Source organism: Clupea harengus, chromosome 2 (genome assembly GCF_900700415.2).
Source record: "Clupea harengus chromosome 2, Ch_v2.0.2, whole genome shotgun sequence".
NCBI lineage: Eukaryota > Metazoa > Chordata > Actinopteri > Clupeiformes > Clupeidae > Clupea > Clupea harengus.
Window position 1 is genome coordinate 23,845,149 of NC_045153.1, and position 15,549 is coordinate 23,860,697.

Below are 15,549 nucleotides of genomic sequence, written 5' to 3' on the forward strand. Positions count from 1 at the left end.
CAGGAGGAAAAATGGCTTAAAAGTGGCTGTGTATTTTAAAGGTCTAATGAGACGGCTTTGTTTAAAGAGCTAAGCGATCGGCCCATTAGCCACTGCCTTGGGTGCGCCAGTCTGATCACTGATGAAGGTCAAACCCAAACTCCAATACATATTCACACTCACAGACACCAGTCACAGCACGGGCCGCAGAGAGACCCCATTACTGCTCAGCCAAGCAAGAAAGTATCTGGTGACTGAAATGCTGTTGTACTGTCATGTATAACTAAGTTGTTTTCGGCCATGTAAACCTAAGTTGTTTAGTTGTTTTGTTATTGAATTTGGCCAAGGGAGCTACCTAAATGCTAAGGTTTGATGCTTTGCGTACATACGCCGTTGTTTTCAAGGGGATTAAGAATCTTCTCTTTCAAGGAATCTTGTTGTAAGTGAAATCTAAAGAACCCGTTTTGATATTCAGCCGATCTGAAAACTGCTCGACGAGTTACTCGGTGTAGAAATCGAAAATGCCCGTTTTAACATTCAAGTATCAAGATTTGGTGTTAGAGAGTGATTTCCTATCCTGAGAGAGGCTCCAACTCACACAAGCTGTCTTCTGCTCTGCAAGAGTGTCAAATCCTACGCACCCGGTGTTCTGCTTAGATCCCTTTTGAACACACGCCCTTTCAAGTGAAATTAATCAATCTCTTTATCACATGGGCAGTATCATTACCCAACTGCAGAGAATGAAATGAAAGTAATAATCACACTGAGCTGAGGCTTTGTGTACTGAGAGGAAAGTTCTCATGCTGCGCTGGAAAAGGAGATAGGCAGGTGCACCTGCCATGGCTTTGACACAGTTACATTCAAAACCATAAATTAAATCCTTGGCTTTATCAGTGTTCTGAAACATATTCTCAGCGAGTGCTGGAGTAAGATAAAGATGTGGATACTGTTACAGTGGAGTAAAGAGTGAATTTGTATGTCTGACAATGGGGCTAAGACAATAGAATCCTCAAATGTATTTATTCAGACCACTGAGCGTTATACTAGTGGTGTGATTCTTAAAAAAAAGAAAGACTGTTTTACAGTCAACTGTTGTTTTGCATCTTGCCATATCGATATATAAAGTCTGTCTGTATAGTGAAAACATCTACTAGCACAAGAAAACTTGTTAATGTTGTACCTGTTTTTTTTCCACGCAATAAAAGTCTGAATCAGCTTTCCCACAGAACAACGTGCAGAATGCCATCCTACTATGAAATGTCTGAAGCACGGTCATAAATCCACAGGAAGTCACAATGGCAAGTAATTACTTACTGTACCTTTGAGAACTGAGGACAGAGTACTATATATATCATTATATGTGATTACACTCTCTTCGGAGACTCTTGTCACCAGCTGCCAGGAGATGGATAATCTTTCACCGAAAATATACCATTATGCTAACGTCCCTATATCCTCCCATAGTCCCTTCATCAGTCTTGGTGGGTTTTTTTCACACTTGCTAAGAGAATACTAAATGAAAGCACAAGTGCTACTCAAGGGGGAATGGAATGTGAAAGTGTATACTGGGTGACCCTTTGGATGCCCAGGGTAAAAAGAATAAATTGATTGCCATAGCCTACACCAGCTTCTCTCTCTCTCTCTCTCTCTCTCTCTGTGTGTGAGTGAGTGAGAGAGTGAGAGAGTGAGAGAGTGAGAGAGAGATTGAGAGAGTGAGAGATTGAGAGAGATTGAGAGAGGGAGAACTGGCTGAAATCAGACAAGTTCAATATGTTGTAACACTGATAAAAAGAAATGGTACAATAGCATAAATCTGAACCATCGCAAAAGAGAAAGACGACAAATATTCATGTAGTACTGTCAAAACTATCTATAACACCAAGGTTGTGTAGTTTAAGGGCCATCTATATAACATGTCCTCTGACGGATGAACACACAAAATGAAACCCATCGAAAAGAAATAAGGCTTCTATTAATTTCAGAGGCATTAACTATGATAAAAGATGTAGCCATTCTTACCTGTTTTCCATGAATAGTGTTTATCCTTTGTAAACTCAAGGTCTGAATGCACTTGAACTGCAGTGAGAGACACAAAGAGCAGTAGGTAGTTCCCAAAACGCCATGTCCAACCAACGACACCAGTGTCATCTTTTAGAATCATAGTCCAGCCACTTGACTCTCTTGTCCTTTTCTTATTCCTAAAAGAAAGGGGAGAGATGGAGACAGTTTAGAGGAGACTGAACTCAAGCAGCGTGTCAATCACCGCTATGTGAGAAACTAACCCCTCTAGAGTCCATTCTCCAGTCCATGCCCTGTTAGTTTGCTTTTTTTCCGCCCCTCTTGAGACAAACCCAAGCCATTGGCCATGAACAAATGGTCAGAGAAACTGGAGAACATCCTCTGACTTAAGGTTGAAGCACATGAGGCTACAGCATAAAAATCCATTCCATAATTTAGTTTTTTGAAATAACAGAAGGCGTTCACACATTTCTGTTAGTTGCTCATTTCATTCGGTCTGTCCCTTTGTGCCACGACCCACACCCTGAGGGGGAAGAATTAAGTTTGTATTCAGACACTCTTCAAATTCTTGACTGCGAAGCAATGCATCAACACCAGCAGTAATGCGAAAATAATGAGACATATTTGAAAACGACTGAGAGAGGTTAAGTGAGAAAGGTTTTAATATCAGCATGACACAAACATAACCTTCACACAGCGGTGTACATGGAGCACTTTAAAATATATCCACCATATTTTACACACTCTCTCTTTCTCTCTCTCTGAGCATTAACATTGCACAATAAATTCACTGGATACAAATTGTGACTCACATAATGATCACAATTCGGTGCTTTGCTGATTGAAAATGGTCTGCATTGCTATTGTGTGTTTGTGTTGTGAATACCCAATGATTTTGCTCAGATCTGTGGGTAGCAGAATACCTGAAGGCCTCAGTATTGTAGAGGTTATATTCATGTGCCATTGGTAAGCCTACGTTACCTGCACGTGAATTAAAATTTTGATCCCCCCCCCCCCCCTCTCGCTCAGTGGGTCCACACAATGCATTTGGTTAATCCGATTGTCTCTGGGTTGCTGAACAAAATATGTATATTGATGGATGAATAACTATTAAGCTTAACTGTGTATTTGGGAGGTGGGATTATTTCTATGCGATTTCTCAGGAAAGCCCATGGCCTCCAATTGGTTTTCGGTTGATTTCATTCAGGAAAATTAGATTTTTATCTCATTGCTTTGGCAGTGTTTCACTGCGAGCTAAATCTGATTTGAGAGGGGAATGTGGAGAAAGATTGATGGAGAGAAGAGAGAAATGTGGAGTCAGAAATCAAGAAAGGCCAAGAAAATCACAACCAGGACAATGCTTATAGGGAAGAAAAATGGCAGTAAAACGCTTTGTGGGTGCTCATCCCTATATCTTCTCAGATTCTGGCATCAAATATGTTGCTATGCACGGGGCAATTAGAGCACTACTGGCCATCTCACCAGCAAGCCTTAAGGCTGCCTCATTTTACAGCTAATCCCTGCCCTCTCTGCCAGCAGCACAATAGTCATATTTTTAGGATGAGATGCATCCTTACCAGCCAAATAGATATACTATTGACTGACTAGGAAATGCTCTTCCAATGGCTTTGGCTTACAGAGCCCTTATGTATGTTTATATTTATGTTGTAGATATTTTTTAAAGGTTAGGTGCAGTTTATCAAATATTACTGGAGTCAGTAAGTGTGAAAGAGCTTGCTGGAGTGATGGATTGTGGCCTATCTCTGTTGAACTGGCAGTTCCGAGGAGGTGGTAAATATGAACGCTTCCTTCCTTCTTATGAGCAAAACACAATTTGTGTGCATGATGCTTCATGCGTGTGTGTGAGTCAGTGTGTGAGTGTGAGTGTGAGTGTGTGTGTGCACCTCTATTTATATATACAGAATCTATGTGACTATGCATTTGTGTGTGTAAGGGAGTGAGTGTGCGGTGTGTTTGTGTATATGTATGTTTAGAAGTCTATGTGTGCCTGTGTGTGCCTGTTGACAGCCACGAGCCCCTGCCATCTTGAAATCTGACGTGTCAAAGTCTTAAGCTGCTTTTTAGAATAACTAGGTCAATCGTAGATGACTGGTTGCAGGCACAGCGCAGCTCAGTGCAGTTTGCACGGCTGAGCATTGGAGAGTGCCGCCGCATCAGGGCCAGAGGGCCATCTCGTGACATTTGAGCTAAGATGTGACGGAACGCTCACTCCTCTCCTCTCTTCTCTGCCCAACCCTCTTGGTTCACTTTCGTGAAAAGCTGAGAGTGTTGATCATCTCCCAATCAGCACCCAGGGACAGAGGAAGGAGCAAACCCCCGGGTAAACAGGTGGTCCCAATAATTAATGTTTGATTAGCTTCCCCCAAAGCGGCCACTGCGGCAATGCAAGCACCTGATTCACCGCAGATTCATCCAATCACCATTCAGCTCTCTGTCTCCTTCACCCACCCTTCCCTGGGAGAGCATAAATCCAGCTTTAGCGGGAAGGAAAACAAAACCGGCTAATCCCAGTCCATTTTACACAGATGTCTTTTGTTTGCTGAGGTTTCCATTCAATACTACAGTCCGGTTAGCTTGTCTGGTCACATGAAGTCAATAACTTCTACCTGTGCCTGGATGCTGATAAACAGCAAGGACGCTAATGTTTCAATAGATACGCATTCCAGAACCCAGCATCCTTCTTCTTCCAGTAATCATTTGACACGTAATTTACCACCACAACAAATCACCCATCAATATTTGATTGCAAATTTCAAATTCGGTGTCAAAATCAATGCATACTTGGCCACTCCAGAGGAATTCAGTGCTTTTGGAGCAAGATACTCAACATTCAAAAAACACATCCTTTCAATGACCACCCCTTCCCCAAGCACATACACAGGAGCTGCATTGGCTCACACATGGTTCAATTCTTCCCAGTTGCCTGGATGTTAGATGACCAGTCAGGAGCAGTCACCGATCCAACATACAATGTCCTTATAGTAGCCTCTATTTATAGTCTAAATATACTAGTTTTAAATGAGTAAATATTCACCAAATATTACCAGGCTTACACTTTTAAATGAATCCTCAGATCAGCTTTTACAGCATGATGTCGCTGAAATATCGCTGAAATAAACCAGTTAGCAAGCTTGCAAGCTTTTATCAGAGCCAATTTTGCTGTCTGCAAGACAAATCTGTCGGCCATTGGCCAGTTAACTAGTTTTAGACAAAGACATTGCGGTGCCTCTAATAAACCAGATGCTTTTGTCTACAGCGACTTGGGGGGCATGCAAGGTATGCATTATACCAGCATGTGTGTCCCCTAGGAACCAAACTTGCCATTGCTAGTACTTTGCTCTGGCATCTGAGAAAAAGCAGCACAAGTGTGAAAGTTTAGCAGGAGAAATACCATGTAAGAACACTCTGCCTGTGTTGCCGTCTTTAATGTAATGTAGATGAGAACAGGAAAACTATCAGAATCAACTAAATTCTCCAATCAATCATTTTTGCGGATTTTAGCCGATGTCACACTCGGCCCAGGCAGCCAATCAGATCAAGCAATAGGCGGGCTTTACTACTTTACCACTTCCTTCATGTTTTGATGCCGGTAGATGTAGTAAGAACAGTCATAGACACATATACATGTATATGTGTCTATGGGAACGGTGGGACAATGGCAAATGCAGGCGAAAGGTTGATATTAGCGGTATTTAATTACGATGACTATATAATTAAAAACATTTCCAGCGTCGTGATTTGATTTGGTTGCGCATGCAGCCCCGCTCCACAGGCGCACCAGGCTGTTTTGCTCGGCGCTTTGCAAAGGCGTTTTTGAAGCAGCTGCGCCTGTAGCGACGCGTCTCGGTGTGACCGCCCCCTTACATGGTAATGCTTACTGTCCTTATTGTCGCACTGTGCTATGACTTTTCTTACATTTTTGCGAGGTGTACCGACCCAAACAACAAAACTACATAGCACGTAGCCTGGATGGTTAGCAGGAATGACAGGTGAGTTTTGCTGTCATTCACATGACCATAAACCATATACCATCAATTTTATACAGTATATATACACCATCATATTTGAAGATGAAACAAAAGTAGTTGCTCATAAAAACATACCTCATAAAGTGGCAAATTGTTGCAGTGTTACTTTACGACACACACACACACACACACACACACACACACACACACACACACACACACACACACACACACACACACACACTCATAACCCAACTTTCTATCTTTCTATATCTCTCATTCCAGGAAAAGGCAGCAGCCAGAGAGGGCCCTGTCCAATAGATGGAGTTATGGTGGCAAACAAACTGCCACCCATTCTGTTGCGGAACATTACCTGAAGGGATAGGCTGAGAGTCATCACTTAGCACTGACAGGCATTGGAGCAGTCGCCAGGCTGGTGGTGCCGCTGATGGTGCTGACAGTTTTGGCCTCCTCGGATGCTCAGGCTGACACGTGGACGGCAGATAAACAGAACCTTGTCTTTCTCCTGACGCATCATCCAGCAGCTAATCCTCTGTGACTCCCCCTCGGGAAGTTTGGGGTGTGAAGGATGTGCCTGTCACACCATCACCGGGAAACGGACCTGATAACCCTGGCGGTGAAGGCTGGATCAGGTATCCTCCGTGTGAAATTTGTGCTGGGAACGGTCCCAGAGCCAACAAAGCTGGGGAGAGGCAGAGAAGGAGATCATTTAGGGCAAAAAAGGAGAAAGGTGACATGCAGCCAAGTCACCTGACCTCATAGAAGAATCCTCCATTATGCAACATGCCAACTCAGTCCACAATAAGGCAGGATTAGACTGCCATTTTTTTTATTTCTTCACAATGGATGCTGGTAGGCTGCGGATGTATAGGGACTGTAATGGAACAACTAAATCTATGTGAAAAAATTTGAAGATAAGATTTACATAAAGTAAAGATTACATAAAGATTTACATAAGTAAATAAATGTAAATAAGAAACTAAAAACAAGAAGTCAAAAAAGGGCCTCTATATCTTAAAAAGTTTTTTTCCTATTTATTTGTTTAGATGGAATACATCAGACTGAGCTTTAAAGGACCGAGGGATTATGTGATCGGAATGTACACATGCCTCAGAAACATACCAAGACAGGGGCAAACTCTGTGTTTGTTTATTTGTCAAAAATTTCATAAAAGAAACTGAAGGGATTAGAATGACAATTTATCAGCTGTCAGACAGTATCAGACATGTTAGAAAACACTACACAATCAAAGTTGTGCAGGCCCTGCTCTGCTCCAGGTTGACATTCAATGATTACCTGTCAACACCACGGCTGAGCCGGACCCTGCAAGCTCATCCCACTGAATCCCTGATTCTATTAACACCCCGTGCCCTCGTTCCCATCCCTTCCCATCTCATCCCGTCCATTGCCGAGGCTCTTTACTCCTGTCCGCCTATTGACTTTCCACGCCATGCTCTGGTAGTCCTGGTCTGCCTGACCCCTGCTTTATTTCCCAAGGCTTTTAAGTGCTTTGCCTTTCCCCACCATTGTGTCTCAAATGACTTTCTTTGGCTCTGGCTTTTCACATGCCCTCCCTGGTGTCACACAGAGAAGAGGGGGGGGAAAGGCGACGGAGCAAAAAAAAATTGATTTTGACCACAATATGAATGAACGAATGAATGAATAAATAAATAAATAAATAAATAAATAAACGGATAAATATATAAATGGGTCCATTTCCATCGAGGTCCCAGTATGGAATAAATGAGGTCTACGGCTTTGTTTGCTTCACAGTACACCAACCCTTCAACTTCATTAGAACATGACCTGTTTGATTTTTTGTTAGCTTGGTGTCATTATTTCAGTGTAGGAGTAAGAATACAAACTTTGTCATCTCTATGCAGAGCCTTCCCTCTGAACATGGGTCGGATACAAAGTCTTTGCAATGACATTTTAAAAAGGCTTGACTTTTACCTCATGCAGTCGTCATTACGTTTCTCTTGCTGCCAATGAACCCTTGAGTATGTAAGTGATCATCTCTAACATTTCTCTCAAACGATGAAATTAAAGACACAGCACTGGATAAGACAGCATTTTGTAGCGACTATAGACTTAATTCATAAAATCCTACCGAAACAATCACATCGTAAACTTCAGCTCAAATAATTTACGTCTGTTATAAAATAAACCATCCCACACTGGCAGGTGGAACTCCCCCTGCTTGTTTGTTACGGCACAGAACATACCGGTACACGGAGACAGGGGAACGACTGCCAGGCCCTATAACGGCTGCCGGTGACACTCACTAGTGCTGCTGGGAGGAGGGCAAGTCACCTACACCTGACTGCAGCCGCTGGGGTGCTGAACTCAATCAGCTCTCTGTTTATAGTGAGCCCCTCAGACATCCGGCCTCTCTGCCTGTCCCCCCCCCTCCACCCCTGCCTACGCAGGTGCTCGGACACGGGTGGTTAAACAAGCAGCGAGTCGAGGTGTTGGGGCGGGGAGGGGTCACGCAGCATATGCATTCACCGCGGGTGTGTGTGCAGCATTTATATGAGCGGAGCTGGGCTTCGCAGACTGCCTGTCGCCCCCGCCCATCTCTCTGGAAGATCATATCTGACTGATCAGATTTCCATGAATGGACATCTCTATTGTGATAAAGCCCTGCTGGTGTTCAACTCAAACTCCAGTTGCTAAGAGAAAAGGTATGACACGATATGGCCTTTTGGCATTTTTTAGCAAGCCCTCCCTTTGTGGAAAAATGTTTGTGTGCAGAGAAAACTGATGGAAACCATTATCTGTTAAACAATAAACTTTGCTGGGAGACTGTTTTTATTGTTCAGAGTTGTAATGAATAATTACTGAGTAAATCTGTTCAGACAAGGCAAATATTACAGAGACAAAGATGCAGCAGAATCGTTGAATATGAATGGAGTGAACGATTTTGCCCTTCAAATCAATTTGCAGTGGTAACACGGAAATTTGTTGTCAGGATGTGAAATCATTGCTCCCTCTGTCAATTAATTTGAAAATAGCCACTACTAGCAAATGTATTTAACAAAAGTATAAAATGTTGTGCAATGCAAAAAAATAAATAAAAAAGGAGACACTTGATTATTTATTTGCAGTCTTACTTCCTCTGTCATGGGCACTTCTCATCACATTTTCCATAATCTAAATTTGAAGATGGTGCTTGCATTTCAATTTCCTAACCTCTACTTAATCATTAATCAAGTAAATCCTATAAACACATAATTTGATTAGCCAACCCGATTAAACACACAACCCTTATTTCAAAATAATTTCAAATGTGTGTAAGTCTCACTGTGCTGTCACAAGCAGTTAGTACCCATCATCGCGACTGTCAGTTGTTTTTGTTTTGTTTTTTTTTCTGGCCACATTAATGACACTCCCCTAGCTGAGGAATAGCTGGCTTTGACAAGGCGTTCATTCGTGAACACGCAATCTCATATGAGCAGCATGAGAGCTGAACATGATCCTCTAGTCTGTGCTTTGTGCAAAAAGGAGGACACTTCACAAATAAAATGAAGTAGCTGGAGCCTGTTTCTGAAATCTATGCAAGACAGAGAGGAATTAGCGCACTGGTAAGTATATTGATGTGAAAATGTAAACAAGGAAATTCAGGCATCCAGGCGTTCTGCATCAGTGTGGTTGAGATTTAGCCTTAACAAATGAATGATGGATTTTGTGTTTATCAAGCTAATCATCTATCACCAACACCTACTGGGGCCTGTGAGGGTAATACAGATCTGTGAGCTTATCAGGGGCGTCATTATGGATCGGGGAAAGGCTGCGAAAAACTGATAAATCAACTAATGCAATTCATCACAATTGACTGTTAATGACATGTCAATGGCAATTGACTTTACCAAATCTAGGCTTGTTTTATCCATTCATATATGTCTAAACACACAGACATCAATGCAAACGTCTTTGATTTGAGAGAAATAACTGGCCTTGTACAAACGGGTAAAAATTTGAAAGGAAACCTTTACAAACTACCCACCACGTGAGAGGCTTGGTTTCTCCTTCACCGAAACGTAAAAAAGCACCGTGGCATGAGACTGAAATAATGAGCTTCTTTTACACTCATCGAGGAGCAGGTGGTGATAAGCTGTGGCACGAAGTCTCTCATAAGAAAGCCTTTAAAAAGCAGAACGGAGAGAACAAACACCTGAAGCCCCATCAGGTGAGAGGATACCGCTCCTGTCAGGCGGCGAAAAAAGTCCTTGTCATCCCTGATTTTAATTGGCTGCTTTTGAGGTGGTTCATCGTCTGCGAGATGAAGAAACCGCTTCCCTTCAAGTGCCGGTGACAGCGGAGTGCAGCACAGAGAGCAAAGAGCACAGAGCTTAGAGAGAGGCAGGAAACCAGGCACCAAAAATAAACGCCCCTCACAGTTCGAATGCCTACACCAGCGAGGAAAAACATAGTGGAGAGAGCAGCCGAGAGTCATATCTGCCTCCAGTTAATGAACGGGTGCATTTCCACGGGGGAAAAAAAATGTAATTAAACATACAGCCCTGTTGTTCCACCTGGCTGCCTATACTTGTTAACCAGTTTATAATCTACTAGCACTAATTCCGCCCCGCTAACTCCCCAAAGATTTGATAAGCAGGCCAGGAGAATAAGGAAAAATGCTGGCTGGTGGCAGTCCGGTGAATTGGCCGGAGGCGGGGGTGTAGTGGGGGTTGGGATTATTCTCAGGCAGGCCTGGCCGTTGAGGCTGGCTGATAACATGGCCAGGCCCCTGCATGAGCAGACACCTGGTCCTAGACAATCCTGACGGGCATCCCGGTGGAAAACGCCTGCTAATCGGCGCCGAGCGCACAGAGCCAGTGTTGCCTGGAGAGAGTGTCCAGAGTCGGGCCGCAGCTGAGCCCGAACCTGTTCAAGTCAATTATACAAGAGGATGAGTCTGAGAGAGAGGGGAACCATGGGTGAAATTAAACCTCGGAGGTGACACAAATGCTGTGAAAGAAAGACTACTCTGAAATACCAATATGCTTCAGGTTTAAAGCACACTACTGAATTAAATAACCAGTCTGGTCCATGGTTAACTGAAAGAGGTATTTGGTTAGTTGGTTGTTTGCTATCTAGGATCCATGCTGTATTGAAAAACGACAATAAAACACTTTCAAACAATCTACTGCTTTCTGTAAAAACCGGACACCATTAAACTAACAAAAGCTGTGTGTTTTAGTCAGCTGATTAATACAAAAGATGAATAAAATGTTAACAAAAGAAAAGGCAGAAACCGTGATGCCAGCATCAAATAGAGTATTACACATCAAACAATCATTTTCAATTATATTTACCTAAACTTTAATTATATTCCTGTATTTATATGGACAAAAGCTAATTGAGCCATTTCATATGCTTCAATAGACATGCTGATTTGTACGTGTGCACTTTTTGTAAGAGTTATTTACAGAATCATCATTCTTATTTTGTGCACATCAAAGCCAAAAGAGTGTTTAATTTTGTGACTTATCTGCTCATGTGGATCGTATCCTATCATCTCAAATCCGATATGGCCTACAGGCAAGAGAAAATTTGCTAGTAAGTCCAAGGCAATCACAGACGCTTGGGCAATACATAGCTCTAAATCAGTCCAAAACAAGCCTAGCATAATTCAAGTGTAAATCCAAACCTTCAAAGTGGAATTGCATGTCATCCTCTTAAGGGCATTTTATTTATGGGTGAAATCTAGCTGGGAAACTACCATCTATCACGTACGAGTATATTTGAAGATGGAACAGGCTTTTCATTTGCCCAAGGAACCTCACAAGACACTTATGTTGTCAGTGTGAGAACTCCAGCCAATAGTCAAACATACAGCATCCTGCCAGCTCCCACACTAGCTTTTAATATTAAGGCACATTCTTTATTATGAATGCTCTTACCTGAGCAGGGAGTAACGTATCTAATATTATGTTTAGGTCACCAACACAGCCAAATATTTGATACTGAAGTCAAAATGTCAGCACATAATTTTCTATGACCTTTGAAATTAAGATCTGAAGGCAACGATTGGATGATTACCAAAGACAAGAATGCCACTGCCATTAGCCTTGTATTAAAATACACATTTTTAATATCCATGTCTTATTACTTCATTTAACCTTTTGCAGATATTACTGTGCCATGGCATAAAATTAAAGGAAATAAACCAAATATCTGGCATTCAACCCTATAATCTTCAAAAATGGCTAAGGCTAATAAGGTTTTGAGAAATCTTATTAATTCAATTTTAAATAAAGATATGTGCTCTTTCTGGTCCAAAAATATCCTACTAGGAAATGAACCAGCACATTAGGTCCCAACTCTTTTTTAAGGACAAGCTGCCACACTGTTTTTTGGGTTTTTTTGTTGGCGCGGGGTAACAGCCAAGCACAGGCACAGAGATAAGGACAGTGAACAAAAGAGGAGGCTGTCAGGGAGACCCCCAGCCTTCTCGGTTTCAGCCAGTGGATTACAAGAGTTCAGCCAAGGGCGCAGACGGACAGCTGGCATAGGGACTGTAGAGACAGCTCCAAGAGCATGGGTGACTTCTTCCATTGATCCCACATCTGAATCAGTGAATTGGAGATTAAACTTCCACCCCCTGATTCCATTCACTGCCCCATGACAAAGGGGGCCCTGCCCCCTTGAAAAAACACATATGTGCAGAATTTTGCTGTGATGATGTAATCAACAGGACATTCAAATCAGTTTTTGAAGCTATCAGCTATCTGCTTATTACCACAGCCATCTAAATGCCAGAGTTTAAAGGTGAAGTCTGCAAGAATGGATAACTGTACCTTTAAAACCGGGGCTTTGGATAAACTCAGACCTACAGCTACTTAAAAGTCAGACTGATCACTAACAGAACTAACTGTGGGTGCCCTGAGAGTCCTGTGAAGGAGATGAATAGTAGGCATATAAAGCAAATTAGTGTGGGAACATATTTGCTTAACATTATTTTTGTTCTATTCTTCTTGTGGAAGAATTGCAAATGTGCCATGTCCTTACACCTGCTGCGATTTACATTTAAATAGTGTCTACTCTTCTGCTAGTCATGCACATCTATGGATCTCAGGTCACTTCGGGTTTCACTCGTTCTATCAACTATCTGTATCACCATACCACCAGCAAAGAGTGGAAAAATAGGGAAGGGTGCCAACAATCGATGATATTGCTTTCCTTTGACTAGTTGTTCTGCTGTGACCAGCACTCAAGTAACAGGTTGTTTGTTGAGGTGCCTGTCAGATTACAGCTACATTAAGAAAAACAACTCTTCAACTGCATTGCTCCAGCACATCCATGCAGTCATCTCCTCGATCCCCCTGTTGGAGGTATTGATTCAGCTCTCTTGTATTGGTTTATGACTTAATATCCCATTACAGAACAAGATGATAAGAGGTGCCCTCCAAACAGGGTTTCAGCTTGAGTAAGGTAGAGACACCAATGATAAGTGCAGAACAAAAGTGAAATCCTGTTTGAACAAACTTGGGCATTGAAATAAAAAGATATAGCTTTCTGCTCCTGCATTTCACAAGAAACCTTACAAAGTACAAAGCAGATGTGACAGAGGTGACAAAGTTTGAGTCTTGAGATTATTATTCTGACGTTTCTCCTGTCAGTGCATACCGGAGACTATTTTACTGTTCTCCACACCAACTTGACTTGGCACAGTATGCCCAAACTCCTCACTGTGGCATTGCCTGCTAGAGGTGTTGATGGGGGGAGTCAGGGAACATGCACAAGCAATGATTCATGTCATTATCCATTTCGAGAGCCATTCTTCTGAGACCTGCAGTTTCCTGGACACCGAGTTGCAGAATATTCCTGCCTTGTTAAAGTAGACATTTAACAAGTCAGTAACTCTGTTTTTTTATTCTGTGGCCTTACTTAAAAACTTCACATAGAGGCTTATATAAAGCACATTATCTCAATGTCTTCAATTTCAGGTTTCACCATTAGTGCGAGATATAGATGGCAGATGCTTCATATTGTGCACAAATCACATTTGAGGTGTTTCCAAGGCTGAATGTAGATTTTGTGGGTGCCTGCTATTGTATGCCGGTATGGAAATCACAGAAACAAACCCTGTATCAAAGGCGACAGTGCCATGTATCACTGAACCCTGCCTGTCTGACCTTCCCTGCTGTTGTGCCTATTACGGTTCAATTAACGCCAGTGGCGTGCTGTGGCCAGAAGGAACAGCTGCTGTGCCCGCATGGCAGTGATTCAATAAAGGCCTCCGGCAGGGGGATGGAAACTTGAGTCAACCCTCTCGTATACACCTAGCACAAGGGGATACAAATTGACTCAGTTAAAACCAAAACAAAAAAGGGGTGGGGAAATGGTGACCTGTGCTACACAGAGATCTTGGGATATGTAGTGCCAGCAGGAAATATTGCTGAGCTCTGCCATATGGCTAATTGGATTTTAGTTACGGGATTGGATTAGTTACATTACTCTGAACCAATCAGTGATCTTTTGAATCATATCCCTGAAGCTCAAGGAAGAGGTTCAGGTCAATTTTAAGGAGCTGAAGTGACCAAGGAAGCTCTTACCGAGGCTAATTTGACGTAGAATCGTGATCTGATCTGCTGTCTGCTGTGCGTTTAATAACAGAAGTATGTTGGCCCCTTTTAAAATAATGTAATTTTAAGTCACAGAATGCTAAGCATTGATGCATTATATGGTTTGATATATGGGGGGAAAAAATCATTATGAACAAAAAACAGGTGGCTCTACTGAATGGAATCTACACTGAGCAAAACTCTATGCATAATAACCATACCTTCTGAACTGATTCCATAGCTTATCATTTATTATCTGAGGGAAGCTTTCATCACAGGGGCCCAATACATGAGGTAATGCAGACGAGTAACTCAATATCTTAGACATTTCAGACAAATGGAACTTCCGTCCAGATCAAAAATACTATCTTGCCTCGTATGTAAATCAGAACATTCCAACATGCAGCAGTAAAGACTTTTTTATCACTTGCAAGGTAAATCGAAAAATGACAACCAGATTTTGGGAAAGTGTGTCTGTGTGAGAGAGAATTTCTTAGAGGGGGCGAGATATACCATATACAGCGAGTACCTTAAAGTGAGTGTACTGTAAACCCCCAGATATTTATCTGCAGACACTAATTTGAAAATAATCCACAAAAATATTCATCTTTAGTTGATGGTTCTGGGATCAACGCCAAGGATCTAATGCTGACAGCTCTTTTAGCGGGAGAGAGCACCATTATAAACTCTGAAGATATCCAAAGAGGTCTTTTAAAACATTATAAGGTACTGTGAAATGCTGTAAGTAGGGTGCAATTCAAAATTCAACACCTTGAGTAAAACCTCTGTGACTTAAAATTCTCTAAATCAACCAACCACAGTACACCCTTCGTTCTCTCTGAAGAATTAGACATAATTCTCTATAATTCACTACAATTTCTCCACTGTAGATGCAGTAAGAAAACTGAATAAGGCCCAATGTAGCCGAGTACAATCTTGTTCACAGATGTGGAAATAAACACTGGGAATGA

At 42.1% G+C, this 15,549-nt stretch overlaps 1 protein-coding gene across 1 annotated transcript in view; it reads right to left on the reverse strand.

Moving 5' to 3' along the window:
* Positions 1–15,549, reverse strand: part of thsd7ba (thrombospondin, type I, domain containing 7Ba) — a 119,335-nt gene that overhangs the window by 92,231 nt on the left and 11,555 nt on the right. Inside the window, exons 2-3 of the mRNA XM_042709366.1 lie at positions 6,361–6,690; positions 1,999–2,177 (exon numbers count right to left, since the gene is read on the reverse strand). Coding sequence (XP_042565300.1) covers positions 1,999–2,140 — 142 coding nt within the window. The 5' untranslated portion in view covers positions 2,141–2,177; positions 6,361–6,690. The remainder of the gene's footprint in view (positions 1–1,998; positions 2,178–6,360; positions 6,691–15,549) is intronic.